Below are 15,191 nucleotides of genomic sequence, written 5' to 3'. Positions count from 1 at the left end.
TCTACTAGTCAAATACGCAGAGAGGCATTGGAATTACAGTTCATCCACAAGTTCAGTTATCCTGCTGATGGCCTTCTCAGTAGAGATAGGGGATGGCTGGGGCATTATCTACCTAGCATTCAATGAAGGTGCCAACAGCTCTTTGTGTAGATTCTTGCCTTAGTACCCTTCCTTATCTGTTGCTATCCTTTGATCCTTATCTGCTTCCTTTTAACTATCCAATCTTCAGATGCTTATAGATTACCAGTTCTGCCTACTTGTTTTTCCCTTTGATATTTTCATATCCTCTGCTCCTGGTTTACTGCCCCCCTCCCTTTTTTTCCCTTCCCCCATCTCCCTTCTCCCCTATTTATGTTGGGTCTGCACATCCTAAACTCAAAACTCCGGTCATCTGAAGAAGTGGGCTGCGCCCACGAAAGCTCATGATATCATCTACATGTTTTGTTAGTCTGTGCAAGATAAACTTAAAACACAACAACTGGTCTGGTAGCACTTTATAGACAAACTCCGCTATCCCCTGAACCATTTGATTAAGTCCATCCTTTTACAAATACAGGCTAGAGTGCCCATCAGGAAATGACATTCTCTTTGTGTATGGCCTGTCTTTATATAAGGACACCTTAAATATTTCCCTACATCACCAGTTCACATTGATTTTTTTTTTTTTTTAACTTTTATTTCTATGTGCCCTGGGGGTGATATCACTGGTTTTACCTGTACTGGTTTCAGATCTTTTCATGTTCTCTGTAACAACTTATCAACTCTAGTTGATCTGCGATTCAGTGATTCTTTTCAATGAAAGGAAACCAGTGAGATTTTTCACAACAAATAGAATTTGCACTGAGATTTGGCAGTGTTCTTAACCTTCTTGGGCAAGTGTTCATTAGCAGTGATCATTTGCCTAGCAGCTTAATTTAGCTGCTGCTTTTGTTGCTGAAACTTGCATGTTTTTGGAGCCATTTAGTTGAGATTTGTCATCTTCACGTGGTGGATATAGTAAGGTGCATTTCCTCACTTCAACTGCTTTTTGTTCTTCCTTCCCTTTTAATGCCAGCAGTCTGGCTTTGCTAGTTTCAGACTCCTTCTACCACCACTGCATCATTGGTTCCAAACTTGGCTACAAATTGATTTTCATAGTTCTTATGGGGAACGTGCTTATTTGGCAACTTCTACCCCCGAGGTGGCCTTGGATAGTACAAAACTCAAGAGCATGATGCACTGTAAGAATACATGCTCATCCTCTACTATCTATTCCTGAGGTCCATTTTTCCTTTTGTTGGTGGGACTGTTGTGATTGGGAGATGTGTATTACTCCTCTGCATATCTATATGGTCACACTGGCGCTTCCAGAGAGTTGTGGTGTTTGCCATGCAAATTAATCCAGATGACTACATACACTCCCCACCCTTCCCCCATTGCTGCCTCTGTATCAGAGGGAGCAAGGCGGGAAAGGCAGGAAAGCACCAGATCCTACAGAGCTGCCTGCCCTTCCTCTATCAGAGGCTGCAGTGGGTGGAGGGGAGGGGCGGGCAGGATGCCAAAGCAGCCTCTGTCGGTGGTGGGTCTGAGCTCCCTGTGGATAGAGGCTGCTCCATGGGATGGTGGAGCAGTCTCTGGCTGCAGGGAGTTCTGGTCCTGCATTACTACCTCTGTATCAATGGCAGCAGTGTGAGGCAGCAGGTGGGTGCTGGTCTGCACTGGGAGCCTGGGTGGCTCCCACCTGCTATCCCGCACTGCAGAACAGGGGTGCAGGGGTTTCCCCCAGAGTGGGGTGGGAGAGAGCATTGGTTGCTGCCCCCGCCGCAAGAACCATCGAATAATTGTGTAACTGATACGTTTTGGTGCAATTATTAAACAAGATCTAACATCCCTAGCGGGGAGCTCAGAAGACATGTTATATTATCCATATTCCAGTAATGCCTTTAACAGATTTGGCCCCCAATGTACAGGGCACTGGTACTTTTTCAGGGATGGTCCTGCCCTGCACATTCCTAATTTCAGTTTTATAAAGGCAAGCTAAAACCCAAGTTCAGTAGAAGTATTACCATTGGGGCAATCACTTAAAAAGAAATATTCCCTGCAGCTTTGCTTGTTTTACCAGGATCTGAAAGTAAAATTGACCATGAATCAAAGTGAAACTCACTATTCCTTTTTAATATCCACAGTGATGATTAGAATACTGCAAACTTTTTAAAATGTAGATTTATAAAACTTTCAATTAAATGCAAAGTGTTAAGAAGGCAGATCTATAGATCCTAATACACTGCCCCAGTAACGGATGGTGAATATTTCAGCATGCTTGGATCTGTTGTGCAAGGTTTGTTCCCTTGCTTACTTAGGAATTAGTACAGTTCATTTCAGGCAATTAATTAGCAGTAGCTTTTTCGCAAATGATGGAAGCAGAAAGAACAATTATGGAAACAGAAGCTTCCATGTACCTATATTTGCTGCTGTTTGACTCTGTCAAAAGGCCCCGTTAGCTCGATTTGTTTGAAGCTGCGCCCAGCGCTTATTGCAAACAGGTGGCGCTAGCTTCCTAGACAATTTTACAAGGAGCGGGTGGGATGAAGCAACGGATTCTAGCCACGGTCTGGGCGGGAGTAAATCGCAAGAGGGCCGGTATCATTCTGCTGAGGGAGTAGGAGAGAAGAAAGCCATTTGTATGAATTGTGCAGGGGCTAGAGTAAACCGGCGCTGCCTCTCTGCTGTGCCTGGAGTGGGAGTTGGTGAACCTGCTTAACTCTAGGGCCTTAGTTTTATTTGTCAATGGGATTGAACAGCCAGGACATGGTCTGCGGATCTGCAAGTAACTAAGGGAGCAGAGATCCGCTTTATCCCTGCTCCTCCCCTCCCGAGCTCGAGTGAGGGGGCAGAGGAAATGGAACAGAACGTACTAGCCCGGCTTGTGCGTGTCGCGCAGGGATTCTCGCCCGCAACATAATTGGTCGCTGTGGTTACCGTGGAACGCTTCAGAACTCAGGGTTCTACCCGGGAACGTTGAGTCTCCAGCTTCCGGGGGGGGAGGGGTAAGGGCAAGCGGCTCCGGGATAGAGAATTCTCCGAGAGCTGCCGGTAGTTTTCACGCCGCCTTGGAGAGAGCAGATCCGTAGGACATGTCCCCTTCCCCCACCTTGTAAACCGATTTCCTCCCCAGGGTGCAGAGTTCGCTCCAACGCGATTGGCTCAGCCAGTCCGGCTGCGGCCCGTGTTTTATGCCTGGGTGTTCTGCTTGTCCCACGTAAAGAGCTTAGAATTACCTTTCCTTGGGGTTTTGCGGCTCTGCCCCCTTTGAGTGCAGCGGGACTCGGACCCATCGCTTCACAGCCGGCCCGGGCATCAGGTGTGTCACAAGCAAGCACCCCTCAACCCTCGGCTGTGCAGCCACATCCAGAGGCAAAGCCAGGCGCCCACGGGCGGGGGTGGGGGGGTGCGTGGGAACCCCGCTTCCTCTGGAATTCCGCTGCCTGGGCGCTGATGGATTCCATCCCGTTCTCCTAAAGTGGGTGCCCCCTGGCCGGGATTGTGCTGCAGCCCCGGCTTTCTCCTGCCTTGCTGGGTTGGATCTTGCCCCAGGCAGGGGCCCGATCCTGCCGGCTGCCTGCTTGCCCGCCCCCTTTGCAGGCAGGTGTAACCCCCCCCCCCATCTCACACTGTATTGTTGCCAAATAATCTCTCCCGGGGGAGGGGCCAGCAGTCTGACGTCAGGCGGGAGGCTCGGAAGATGGCTGCGGAGCAGCGCCCAGTGCGGCAGCAGCAGCGGCGGCGCTTGCCTGCCTGGCGGGCGGCGGGTGCTTGGCTGTGTCCCCGCGGGGGGTCTCCCGCCCCAGCCGCCGTCGGATCGCGCTGAGCCCCCGCGGCCGCCGCAGCCATGAGCGGCGCGGAGCAGGCGGCGAAGGAGAAGCTGCTATGGAACGTCAAGAAGGAGGTGAGCGGGCGAGCCCGGGGGGTGGGGTCCCCAGGGGGTTCGCCCCCCGCCCCGGATCTGGCCCCGCTGGGCTGAGCGCTACGAGGCCGAGCTGCAAGCCTGTAGAGGAGGGGACCCCCCCCCCAGCCGCGGGGTGCGGGAGCCCCCCTCGCTCCGGGCAGCGGGGAGGGGAGAAATCCAGGCGTCTGTGCCCCCCTTCACTAGGGCAAAGCATCAAGGAAACACCGGGGCTGGGGTCAAGCCCGCCCCCCCCCCCAGCACCGTGGGGGCATCTCCCAGCTGTTCCCCCTGTGGCTGGGGGAGGATAGGAAGCTGCAACGTGGCTGCGGTGCCCCCCAGCCTGGCTCAGGGCAGGGGCTAGAAAGGGGCTGCCGCTTCAGGCCAGCAGCTCCTTAAACAAGGAGGGTGGGGGACCCAGGGGGCAGCGGCACCTGGGCCCTAGGAAGGGAGAGCTGGGTGGGGGGAGACATGCCTAGTAAGCCAGCCCAGGCTCCGTGGGGAGGGGAAGTTCCCCCTCCTTCCCCCTGCCTCCAGTGACAAGCACCGTAGCAGGGGACCCGAGACAGGCTCATTCATAAAAAAGGATGGAGCCGTGCCCAGTGTGTAGCTGCTTCCGCGTCCTCCCAGCAGCGTTTCGATCTGGCCCTGGGGAGGCTCTGCAGGGCGGGGACCGGCCCCGGCTGGAGACCTCTTTTGCCGGGTGATTTAAACGACCAAGGAGAGTTAGGAGCCTCTCATGTGCAGCCGGGCCTTGGGGCTCTGCCCTGGACCTTTACCCGCAGGGGCTTCTGTCGTGTGGGTTTAGTTGTGCCTCCACTTGGGGATCAGATCGAAAGTGCAGCACCTGTCAGGCCGGTTACTTTCCCTAGAGCTGCAGGTGTCTATCACAGCCCCAGGCCAGCAAGATAAGGCTGGAGAAGGATTTCCATTAAATAATGACACGTCTGCCCGGGACGCCAATTGGGAAGGGTGGGCAGGACACAAGTCCCTTCCCCCCCGGATCTTTGCGTTTAAACTTCCATAGACAGCAGAGCTGGGGCGGGCTGTGTCCATCGACACAGTGGTCCCAGTACAGCTGGAGCAGTCCCATGTGTGGCCGGAAAGCTGCTGAAATGTGACCTGCCTGACCCTCCAGACGGATGGAAGGGTGAGCAGGCCAAATGGTGGCGCACAACAGAGCCTGTTCCCATACAGGAGCTCAGGGGAGTCTGCCAGCAGCTGGCTTCCTGTGCGAATGGGTTCAAGCCCTGTGTGGGTAAGAAGGGAGGGAGATGCTTCAGCTATGAGAGACCCACTGTCCCTGGAGGGGGGACAGAACAGGCTGCCTATTGGGAGGGCAGGGTTGGCCGCACGGACAGGAATTGCTCCCACCTCCAAGAAATATCTGAATTGACAAGAGTGACCCATGGCTAGGCTCAATCACGTGAATTTTCCCATTGACTGGACAGGTGCACACCCTGGCCTGGCATTTCCTGTGGATTTAAGAATTTGCAGGATTGGGACTTCAGTGCTTATCTACACTTAAAACACTGTAGTGCTTCTGCATAGACACTAGCTACACCAGCAGGACCGTAGGTATCCCATAGCCGAGTTCTTCCATCCACCTAGCACTGTCTTCCAGGCAACTCAGAACTCACTCTGTTGCTCAGAGGTGTGAATTTTTCACACCCCAGAGCGAGAGAGTCATGTGAACCTGTTTTTCTAGTGCAGACCAAGCCTGAGGTCACGAGTATGATCCAGGATCTTGTGTTTGAAAAATAGCCTCTCGTGAATTGAACATATTTTTTATATTGTGGGAGTCATAGATCCAAGACCTTGTTGATCTAGGCACTGTACAAACACAGAACAACAACAACAAAAAATGGTCTGGTAGCACTTTATAGACTAACAAAACATGTAGATGGTATCATGAGCTTTCGTGGGCATGATACCCATGACAGCTCATGATACCATCTACATGTTTTTTAGTCTATGAAGTGCTATCAGACCATTTGTTGTTTTTTAAGTTTATCCTGTACAAACTAACTTGGCTACCCCCTGAAGCTGCAGAACAAAAAGACAGTCCTGGCCCAGGTGGCTTTCTAGTCTCAGTAAACATATAAGCCAAACATTCATTCTTTTGTTGCAAGTGGAAAATCAGCATGTCGCTGCTGGATTTTTTGGCCTCTTTGGTGACCGGTTCAATATTGCAAAAAAAAATTACACTGCTTATGTGATGAATTTGTTTAATCTATTTGTCAATAAGGCAGATAGAGTTAAGAGTTTGCTTAGAGTAAATAAAATAAAGCTTTGACTAGATTGAATTAAAATCTAATTTCCCTCCAGAAGGCAATAAATGGGATGTGGAGGCTTTGTTCAACGACAAATGTTTAACCCTTTCTGTGCATGTGGCAGGAAGGTTACAGTTGCTTTTGGGAACTGGCAAAATAAGCAATTGAAGAATCAATCAGATCTGCCCAGCCAAATTACTGAAGTTAATTTCATAATTGTGTTTGGAAAGGTGGCTCTAGTGGGGCCAAAGTGCGGCTGCAATTCTTAGAAAAACTTTACTCAGCTGCCCCTCCCCTTCAAAACAGGACATTTTGGAGTGATGTGTCTAATCTATTGGCTTTATACGGCCGTGGTACCTAAGACCCATGTCTATAAAACTAATAGCAATAGGAAAGTTTTGAGTGAATTTGAAAGGGTGTCATTTTGGAATGCAGTGGCTGGGAGATAAAGTTTAGACAGGTTGAAGCTAGAAATAAGATGCCGTTTTCTAGCAGTGAGGGTAGCTAAACATTGGCGCAGTTTACTGAGATGGTGAACTCACCATTACTTGGAGTCTTTAAAATGAGATTAGATCTCTTCTTAGAACATATAGTTTAATCTATTTTATGGGGGGGATTCTGCAGCTTGTGTGGGCAGGAGCTCAGGCTGGATGGTCTCTTCTGGTCTTGAAGTCTAAGAGTTCCCTTAGTTCCTGTCCTTCATGGGCCAGGGTGAAAACAGGAAACTCTGTGTTGCCCTTGCAACTTTGCTTTAAAACCACCACTGTAATCAAATCTCATGCTTCAGGGCTTCAGCTAGATGCCTGCAAGGGTCAGGAAGGATTCCTTCCCCCCCCCCTCCCCACACGATGTATAATTGGTCAGCTGTATTTTGAGGTTTTTTTCACCTTCCTCTTTCTTAAATGCTTGGTTGCTACGTCCGGTTCATGTGTCCAGAGTCAAACTTGATCACCATATTTGATGTCAAGCAGGACTTTTTCCCACTGGTCAAATTGGCTGCAACCTTGTGTGTGGAGCAGTGTTTCCCAAATGGAGCTTCATGGAACCCTGGGGTTCTGCAAAGTGAAAGTGAAGGTTCCGTGGGAACCGGATCCTCCCCCTTTAAGAGACAGAGAGGAGCCAGCGTGCAAAGACACCCCTTCTCTGGTTTCCCGCTGGCTTTCAGACACCTCCCCTCCCTTCCTGCCACTCTGCATTTTGCTTTTCCAGACATGTGACCTCCAGGTTTCTCTGGTCCACTGTTTGGTTTTTTTTTTTTACTTAACAAATTTTTCTCTTGGCTATAGGGGTTCCTCGAAATTCTTCCGAGTTTAAAAGGGCTCTGTGGCCAAATCAAATTGGGGAAACACTGGTGTAGAAAGAAGATGGGGGGGGGGGATTTGCCTTCCTCTGCAGCATGCAGTGGATCACTTGATGAGATCATATGGCCGTATCTCATCTCATCAATTCCCTGCTGGGGCCTTGAGCATAGATGGCACCTCAGTCTCTCCTGCTCTGTGCTGGTGACACACAGTTTAGTTTAGCTCAAGTTATTGGGCCTGATATAGAGGTATTTGGTTGCAATGTAATGGTCTGTCTTATTCAGGAAGCCAGACTAAAGTTAACTTCTATGAAACTCTGAATCTGGCCTTTACTCTCGCTTTTGAAAGCTCTTATAGACCTCTTAACTCCTTTGTGTATTATAAAAATGTCTTGTCTGTGTTTAGGAACAGTCTTTTTGAATGTTCACTTCTCATAATGATGCTGTTTGTTGTTCTATCGTACAGTAGTTTGCATCAACATTTGTATGGCTGTGGCCAAGTCTTGTTTAAACTAAATTACAAAAGTTTGATCCTACTTTCTTTAGGCACTCAAAACCAGGGGTCCCTCTAATTTTTTCCCATCCATGGATGGAATAAATTTTGTTGTACTCTGAGCCATGTGCGGATGTGCACCACCAGCAGAAACACATGCTGCTGGCTGTGGGCACTCAACTAATCAGTTGGGTGGCATTTGAATCTCTCCTAGGTGGCCACCCAAGTGCTCAGCTTACTGGGAACACTGCCCAGAACTGCCTCCTCTATCAGCAGGTTATGCAAGGATTGGATCCAAAGCATCGCCACTGGGGAGGGGTTTGTTTGGGGAGAGGTTAAAAGAGCCAGTTTAGGAATCTGGTGTGGGATAGACAATATTTCATTCTCAAAGGCGACCGTCCATCACACAATGGATCACCCGCCTCATGAGTCAGTACTGTACCTAGCTCGGGGTGAAGAACCTAAGGCCCGGGGACCAGATGGGCCCTTGGCTTGTCTGGATCTGGCCCCTGAAGCTCAGGGCCCTCCCAGCATTGAGGAGGCTATGCTGGCACTCCAGCCCCCCTCCCTGCCACACCGCAGGGCTGGAGCACCCTAAATCTACTAGCTTGGGGCCCCCCTAGGCTCCAGTGGGGGGGGGGAAATGTGTGGGGAGTGTCTTTCTCTTTCTCAGTTGGGGGCCACATCAGTGAGATGTGCCCCCCCTTTTTTTTGCTTCTCACATGTGAGCAGCTCCCCCCCCCCTTTTTTTTTCTGTGGGTCAGTGGCTCCTGACTCAAAAAAAAGGTTCCCCACCCCTGACCTAGCTAAATGAATGCTGGAATTTAAGAACAAGCCGATTGGAGGGATCCTGTTAATCCCATATCCAGGGGGCCTGTTGGACCAGTTGCTTCATAGGAAGTTACAAGAAACCCTGCAGGTTGCGAAGATTTCCTCCTGGCTCTCATTAGTGAGTGGTTGAAGTAAGCCCCGAAAGCATGAGATTTTTATAGCCCTCTCAAAACTCTCATGGTCCCATCCCCTGATTAAAGGCAAGATCCAGATGCTAGTAAGATGACAATCACAGAGAGAAGAGCGGTTTCAGCAATGTCCTGACTTGATGCATATGGAGACAGCTGGGTGTTGAACAAAGCTCGGTGGTGAAGTTGCAGCTGAGCTGAAGTCTGCTTGCTTGTTGTATAACTTGTTAAGATTCTTCCAAGGGCTGGCTTTGCACTCTGGCTTCCTAAACAGCTCTCCCATGGTGCTGGTCTAGGCCATTTGCTGTACAAAAGTCAGGTACTCTCCTTCCAAATTGTGTTGGCACTACCAGTGTCTTAAGATGCAGCCTGTTTCTAGCCTGTCCAATTTGCATTGGATCTAGGACGGATGCCCAAACTCCTCCACGCATAATAAAGAAGGACATTTGGGATGTAACATTTTCTGTCGGGTCTGTAGATCTAATTTAGAGATGGAAAGGACCTATCAGGTCATTCGGCTAAGCTGATCTGTGACCAGCCGCTCCCTCTGGGTGGAGGACGGCAACATATTTGTGGTTTGTGAAGAAGGCAGTAAGAAAACTATGAGCAACCTGTTGTGGGGCCACACCCATATCTTGCCCTCTATCTGGCTTCTCTGCCTATTTCCCTCAGCCTGTTTTTGGGCAGATTTCCATTCTCCTCTTGTGTGCATGACATATGGAAAATGCAGTCTAAATACCCTGCTTTTACGTCCTTCAGAGTAAATCAGCCTCAGAATCTTGTCCTAGAATATCCAGGTTGGCGAGATACAAGACTTTGTGCGCTGCTTTTGTTCCTCTTCAATCAGTAACCTCCCTTGTGCTGACAGAGTTCAAATCCTGCCTGGTAGCATCCTAGCTCATTGTCTCTGGTCACCGGGTTGGGTTTTACCCGAGCTCAGAACCATCCTTACCCATACACACCTGAAATTTTGGAGCACCACTGGGTCTTAACGTCCACCCACCCTTTTTTAGAACTGTGATTTTATCCTCTTCAACAACATGCTAATGAAATGGTTTTAAAGCACATTTTAAACTAATGATAGAAATGTAGCCGTGTTAGTCTGGTGTAGCTGAAACAAAATACAGGACTATGTAGCACTTTAAAGACTAACAAGATGGTTTATTAGATGATGAGCTTTTGTGGGCCAGACCCACTTCCTCAGATCAAAAAGACTATTTGATCTTTGGAAGTGGGTCTGGCCCACGAAAGCTCATCATCTAATAAACCATCATGTTAGTCTTTAAAGTGCTACATAGTCCTGTATTTTGTTTCATTTTAAACTAAGGTCCTGTCAACTAACGCAGTAAATTCACAGCCTGTATTTGTACTTATTTAGTCTGCAGAAGAGAAGAGTGAGGGGGGATTTGATAGCAGCCTTCAACTTCCTGAAGGGAAGTTCCAAAGAGGATGGAGAGAAGCTGTTCTCAGTGGTGAGGGATGGCAGAACAAGGAGCAATGGTCTCAAGTTACAGAGGAAGAGGTCTAGGTTCGATACTAGGAAAAACTATGTCCCTAAGGGTATGTCTACACTACCACCCTAGTTCGAACTAGCGGGGTAATGTAGGCAACCGGAGTTGCAAATGAAGCCCGGGATTTGAATTTCCCGGGCTTCATTTGCATCTCGCTGGGCGCCGCCATTTTTAAATGTCCGCTAGTGCGGACTCCGTGCCGCGCGGCTACACGCGGCACGGACTAGGTAGTTCGCACTAGGCTTCCTAGTCCGAACTACCATTACTCCTCATGAAGGAAGCCTAGGAAGGTAGGAAGCCTAGTCCAAACTACCTAGTCCGTGCCGCGTGTAGCCGCGCGACACGGAATCCGCACTAGTGGACATTTAAAAATGGTGGCGCCTGGCTTTATGCAAATGAAGCCCGGGAAATTCAAATCCCGGGCTTCATTTGCAACTCCGGTTGCCTACATTACCACCCTAGTCCGAACTAGGGTGGTAGTGTAGACATACCCTAAGAGAATGGGGAAGCGCTGGAATGGGCTACCTGAGGAGGGGATAGAATCTGCATCCCTAGAGGTTAAGTCCCAGCTTGACAAAGCCCTGGCTGGGTTGATTTAGTTGGGATTGGTCCTGCCTTGGGCAGGAGGCTGGACTCTGACTCCTGAGGTCTCTTCCAGCCCTAGTTTTCTCTGATTCTCTTCCTGCCTCTGATCTAAGGCTTTGCTTCCCCTGGCGAGGATCTAGTTAATTTAAAAGGTTTAAAGCCTGCCAGACCCATTAGCAGCAACATTGAACCTGTTCAAGAGTCGTTTGGAGCGCTAATGACACCTCTTAAGAGGCATTTGCCCACCCTGAGTAATGACTGCCAGTTTCTGGATTTACTGTGTTCGTCGACAGGACCTTAGTTTAAAATGTGCTTTAAAACCATTTCATTAGCGTGCCATTGAAGGTGATAAAATCACAGCTCTAAAAAAATCATCATTCCCCCCTTGGGCTGCCATCGGGCCGAGGGGCACCAGTTTAATAGGAATGGTAGGGCCCATAAATCCTAAGGACAGCCCTGTCTGGACTTTGGTGAGAACAGTGGCATGCCAGAGGGGGGACTTTACCTTCAGCAGACGCTCTGGTTGCTCTCCTCGTTTCCCCATGAATGTGGGTGCAGCGTTCTGGGGGACAGTGGGGTGCGATGCAGCCGTGTGTGGGCAGCACTGGGAGCTAGGAATGCCTGAGTTCTGCTCCCAGCTCAGACCCATCCTCCCTCCATGTCTTTGGGTAAGCCCCTGAACCACCTTGGCTAAAGAGGGGTGCTAGGTTTAGCCTTCCAGGCTCACTTAGCCTCAGATTGTATAAAGTCTGTGTAGGTGCCAGGCTGTACTGCTGTTAGTGCTGCCTGTTATTGCTCCTGGACGTCCCTCTGGGGGTTCAGGCGCAGTGTAACGTCCCTCCCAGAAAACTCCTGCAGCCTGGCCCGCTCCAGAGTCCAGCCCCGGGAATGGCCTGTACTTTTGTATAACTTTTCACTTTGTTCTGGAGTTTTTGCCCTGGTGGAGTGAGGGGCGGGGATTGGTTCCTGCCCTGGAAGGGGTGGGAGGGGCTGGGGGGTGGCAGAGCAAGTCTGCCCTGCACTCTTCCCATAGCGGTGGCACCTGTTCTGCAGGGCTGGGCTCTCCTTGACCCATTGAAACTTGGTGCCCGGGGTCAATGTGTTGCTCAGGTTTGGCCAGGCCTCTCCTCTGCCATGGGGAGGGGGGGAGGAGTGGCAGTAGCCAGCACTGGGGGGCGGGGGGGAGGGAGGGCGGGGAAGGTTTTAGTTTTGTCACTTGTGCTGGTTTGTATTTGAAAAAGGCCCAGAACACTCTCCACACAGATTGGATAAATACCCCGCCTGGGATTTCCAGTAGCCTGGAAGGTCCCGGGGGTCTGTAGTGTTACAAACTGCCCTGCTGCAGCAGCACGGCCCAGGCTGCTCCACTGTTTCAGGAGCGTGGGGGGAAACGGGCAATGGAGAAGAGTAGAAAGCAGTGGAGGTGAGGTGGAAGTGGGGCAGAAGGGCCCGAATTCATGGCTGGAATCCAACCCCCCAGGCTGGTGTGCAGGTGGACCCTGCCATTCGACAAGGCCGGATAAATCCTCACCTCTGAACACCCTCAGATGTTGGGTGGTTTGAAATGCAGACCTGCGCTCTCTTGACGGGAGCCCATTTTTCATGTGGGGATGTTCTGCTGGGATGGTCTTGGGTTTACTGCATGCTCGGGGATGGGAAAAAGCCCAGCATGATTCTAGCACGAACACTTAGCTCTGATTGTAAAGCCACCTTATCTAGACATCTCCAAGTGCCTTATAAACAAGGGTAAGTATTTATCATCCCCATTTTACACCTGGGGAAACTGAGGCAGGGCGCTGGCTGTAACTTGCTCAAGGAACCATTGCAGGCCAGCGCCGGAGTCCAGATATTGTCACCCCCAGTCCAGTGCTGTCTCCACTAGACTGTACTGTCTCTTTAAAGGCAAGGGCTGCCTGGGGGAAGCTGTGCAATTTAAGGTGTTGGAGAATCTCAGATGTCACTTAAGCCTCCCTCCTCCCCTGAAATTACACGATGCCGTCTTGCTTAAAACAGGCTGCCATCTTCGTTGGCTCAGACTTTGGGGGGCGACGAGGCATTAGGAGATACTGTGATCTGCAATGAAAATGGGCGAAATTGTTTTTTATTCCACGTTGAATGCTGGTGCCTGAGGAAAGGCAGGTTTAATTAGAGGAAGCTGAGGAGATGGGTGGAGATTCTGAAGGGGACTTCCGGGCAGGCGGTGGCGAGTGCGGGCCAGAGGACGCCAGAGGAACAGGAGGTGGCCGTGCAGCCGGTGGTTGCAAAGATGTGGTGGTTTCCCTTTCAAAGCGCCACTTCTCTCCAGCCACTGGCTGCACGGCCATCCCCTGTTCCCCTGGAGTCCTGCAGCCAGCACTTGCCCAGCTCATCACCTCCTGCACCTCTTGACTCCTCTCCTGAGGTAGCCGAGGAGCTTTGGTTCGTGTGTGCAGATGTTTGTCATTTGGAGAAGGCCCATAAGGCAATTTTAGAACATGCTTTTGAGCTCTGCTGAAGAAAAGAATAACCGCAGTGTTATGCCACAGTATAATGGATATTGCAATTCGGTCTGTTGTAATCCTTTTTCTGTGTGTCGAAGACATTAAAACTTAAAAAAACCCTGTTTGTGTAATGATGTTTAATGCGCGTATCTATGTTGTAAATGTCTTATTTCCCCCAACGCATCTGATGCCATGTCATGTCATCTGTGCCTAGCGATAAACCCACTTCTCCACCAAGCCCCATGAGATCAGGGCTTCTTTCCTGCTTGGATTCGCTTCTACGGCTGATACGCTGGTCCCTGCACTGGTTTGTATTTAGTCTTGTAACGTTGCCTTTGGAGACAGCTGCAGCATCCAGCATCTTTTTTTTCCTGGAGAACGTTAACATCCTTTGTTACTTTCTTGGCTTTAGTGCTCCAAGCTATGGCATTATAGTCAAGTTCTCACTGTCCGTTTATGATGGACTATATTAGAGTTAGATGGAAAACCAAATGTATTGCTTCCTGCTACAGGCTATATTGGTACTGGACATACCGAGAGCAAGCAAGAAAGGAAGGCAGCGTGAGAGAGTGATTAGAGCAGCTATCTGAGAGATGAGATCTAAGTTCTTTTACCCTGTGTCCTTGGGCATGTCATTTAATATCTTTATCTCTCTCTCTCTCTCTCTGCCCCACAGTTTCTCTGTTTATGAGCAGTGAGGAACAGTCAGAAAATAGGATGAATCTCTCCTGGTATTGGGGGAGGGACTTCAAATGCGACTTCAGTTTTGCCCCCTTGTGCACTGCATTATGCCTGGTATAGTCACTAAATATGATGTCATAATAATTTTGCAATGTAACCGTACTTCAGTCAGGAAGTGTACACAAAGGGGCAGAATTAAGGTTGCAAAGACAGCCTTGCATCTGGCGTTTTCTAGCTTTGGATTGGCCTTTGCAACACACGTAACTGTGGAGGTAATCAGTAATGACGTTATGTGTAGATGCTCCAACCAGAGTACAGGCAGTCCCCGGGTTACGTACAAGATAGGGACTGTAGGTTTGTTCTTAAGTTGAATTTGTATGTAAGTCGGAACTGGTACATATTGTAGGGGAAACTCTAGCCAAACATTTCTCCAGAGCTCAGTTTTATTCTCCCACACCTCACTTCCCTCAGTCCTTTATTCTCAAGCTGAGGTGTCTGCTGAGAAAAGCCGCTCCGCGTCTCCCTGGTCTGCTGGGGAGGGCGCTAGCTTCACGTCTCCCTGGTCTGCTGGGGGGGGAAGCAGCTAGTGCGGGGTTGCCTCACCCCGTTTGTAAGTAGGGATCCGATGTAAGTCGGATCCATGTAACCCGGGGACTGCCTGTATTGGAATATACACATGGTGAGGGACAACTCGTGCCCTGGATTTCACGGTCTGTGTAGACAGACAAAGACAGAGTGAGAGGAGGGAACAGACAGACAGGGATGTAAAATGAGGATTTGTCTCTATGGTGCCGCCATTCAACCCGGAGAGGTGTACATTTTAGTTCACTAAATGTTCCCAAGGGTGGATCACTGTACTTCCATGGCACTGAATTAGAAGTTCCCCCCTCACATTATTACACGTCAGCAGGGTCTGCCCAGGCCAGGTAAGTGTGCAATGTGCTAGTGATGGACTAAAACTTGCACCTCACTAAAGTGTGTGTAAAC

General features: G+C 49.9%; 1 protein-coding gene across 7 annotated transcripts in view; it reads left to right on the top strand.

Moving 5' to 3' along the window:
* Nucleotides 1–3,007: 3,007 nt before the first annotated feature.
* Nucleotides 3,008–15,191, top strand: part of SGSM2 (small G protein signaling modulator 2) — a 168,214-nt gene continuing 156,030 nt past the window's right edge. For 4 of the 7 annotated variants that reach the window (XM_089772152.1, XM_089772156.1, XM_089772153.1 and 1 more), the window contains exon 1: nt 3,008–3,925. In XM_089772152.1, coding sequence (XP_089628278.1) covers nt 3,869–3,925 — 57 coding nt within the window. In that variant the 5' untranslated portion in view covers nt 3,008–3,868. The remainder of the gene's footprint in view (nt 3,926–15,191) is intronic. The other 3 variants (XM_075904864.2, XM_089772155.1, XM_089772154.1) reach the window with 3 other exon arrangements.

This window comes from Pelodiscus sinensis, chromosome 21 (genome assembly GCF_052426305.1).
Source record: "Pelodiscus sinensis isolate ZL-2025 chromosome 21, ASM5242630v1, whole genome shotgun sequence".
NCBI classification, from domain to species: Eukaryota; Metazoa; Chordata; order Testudines; family Trionychidae; genus Pelodiscus; species Pelodiscus sinensis.
This window is presented reverse-complemented; position numbering and strand designations above follow the sequence as displayed.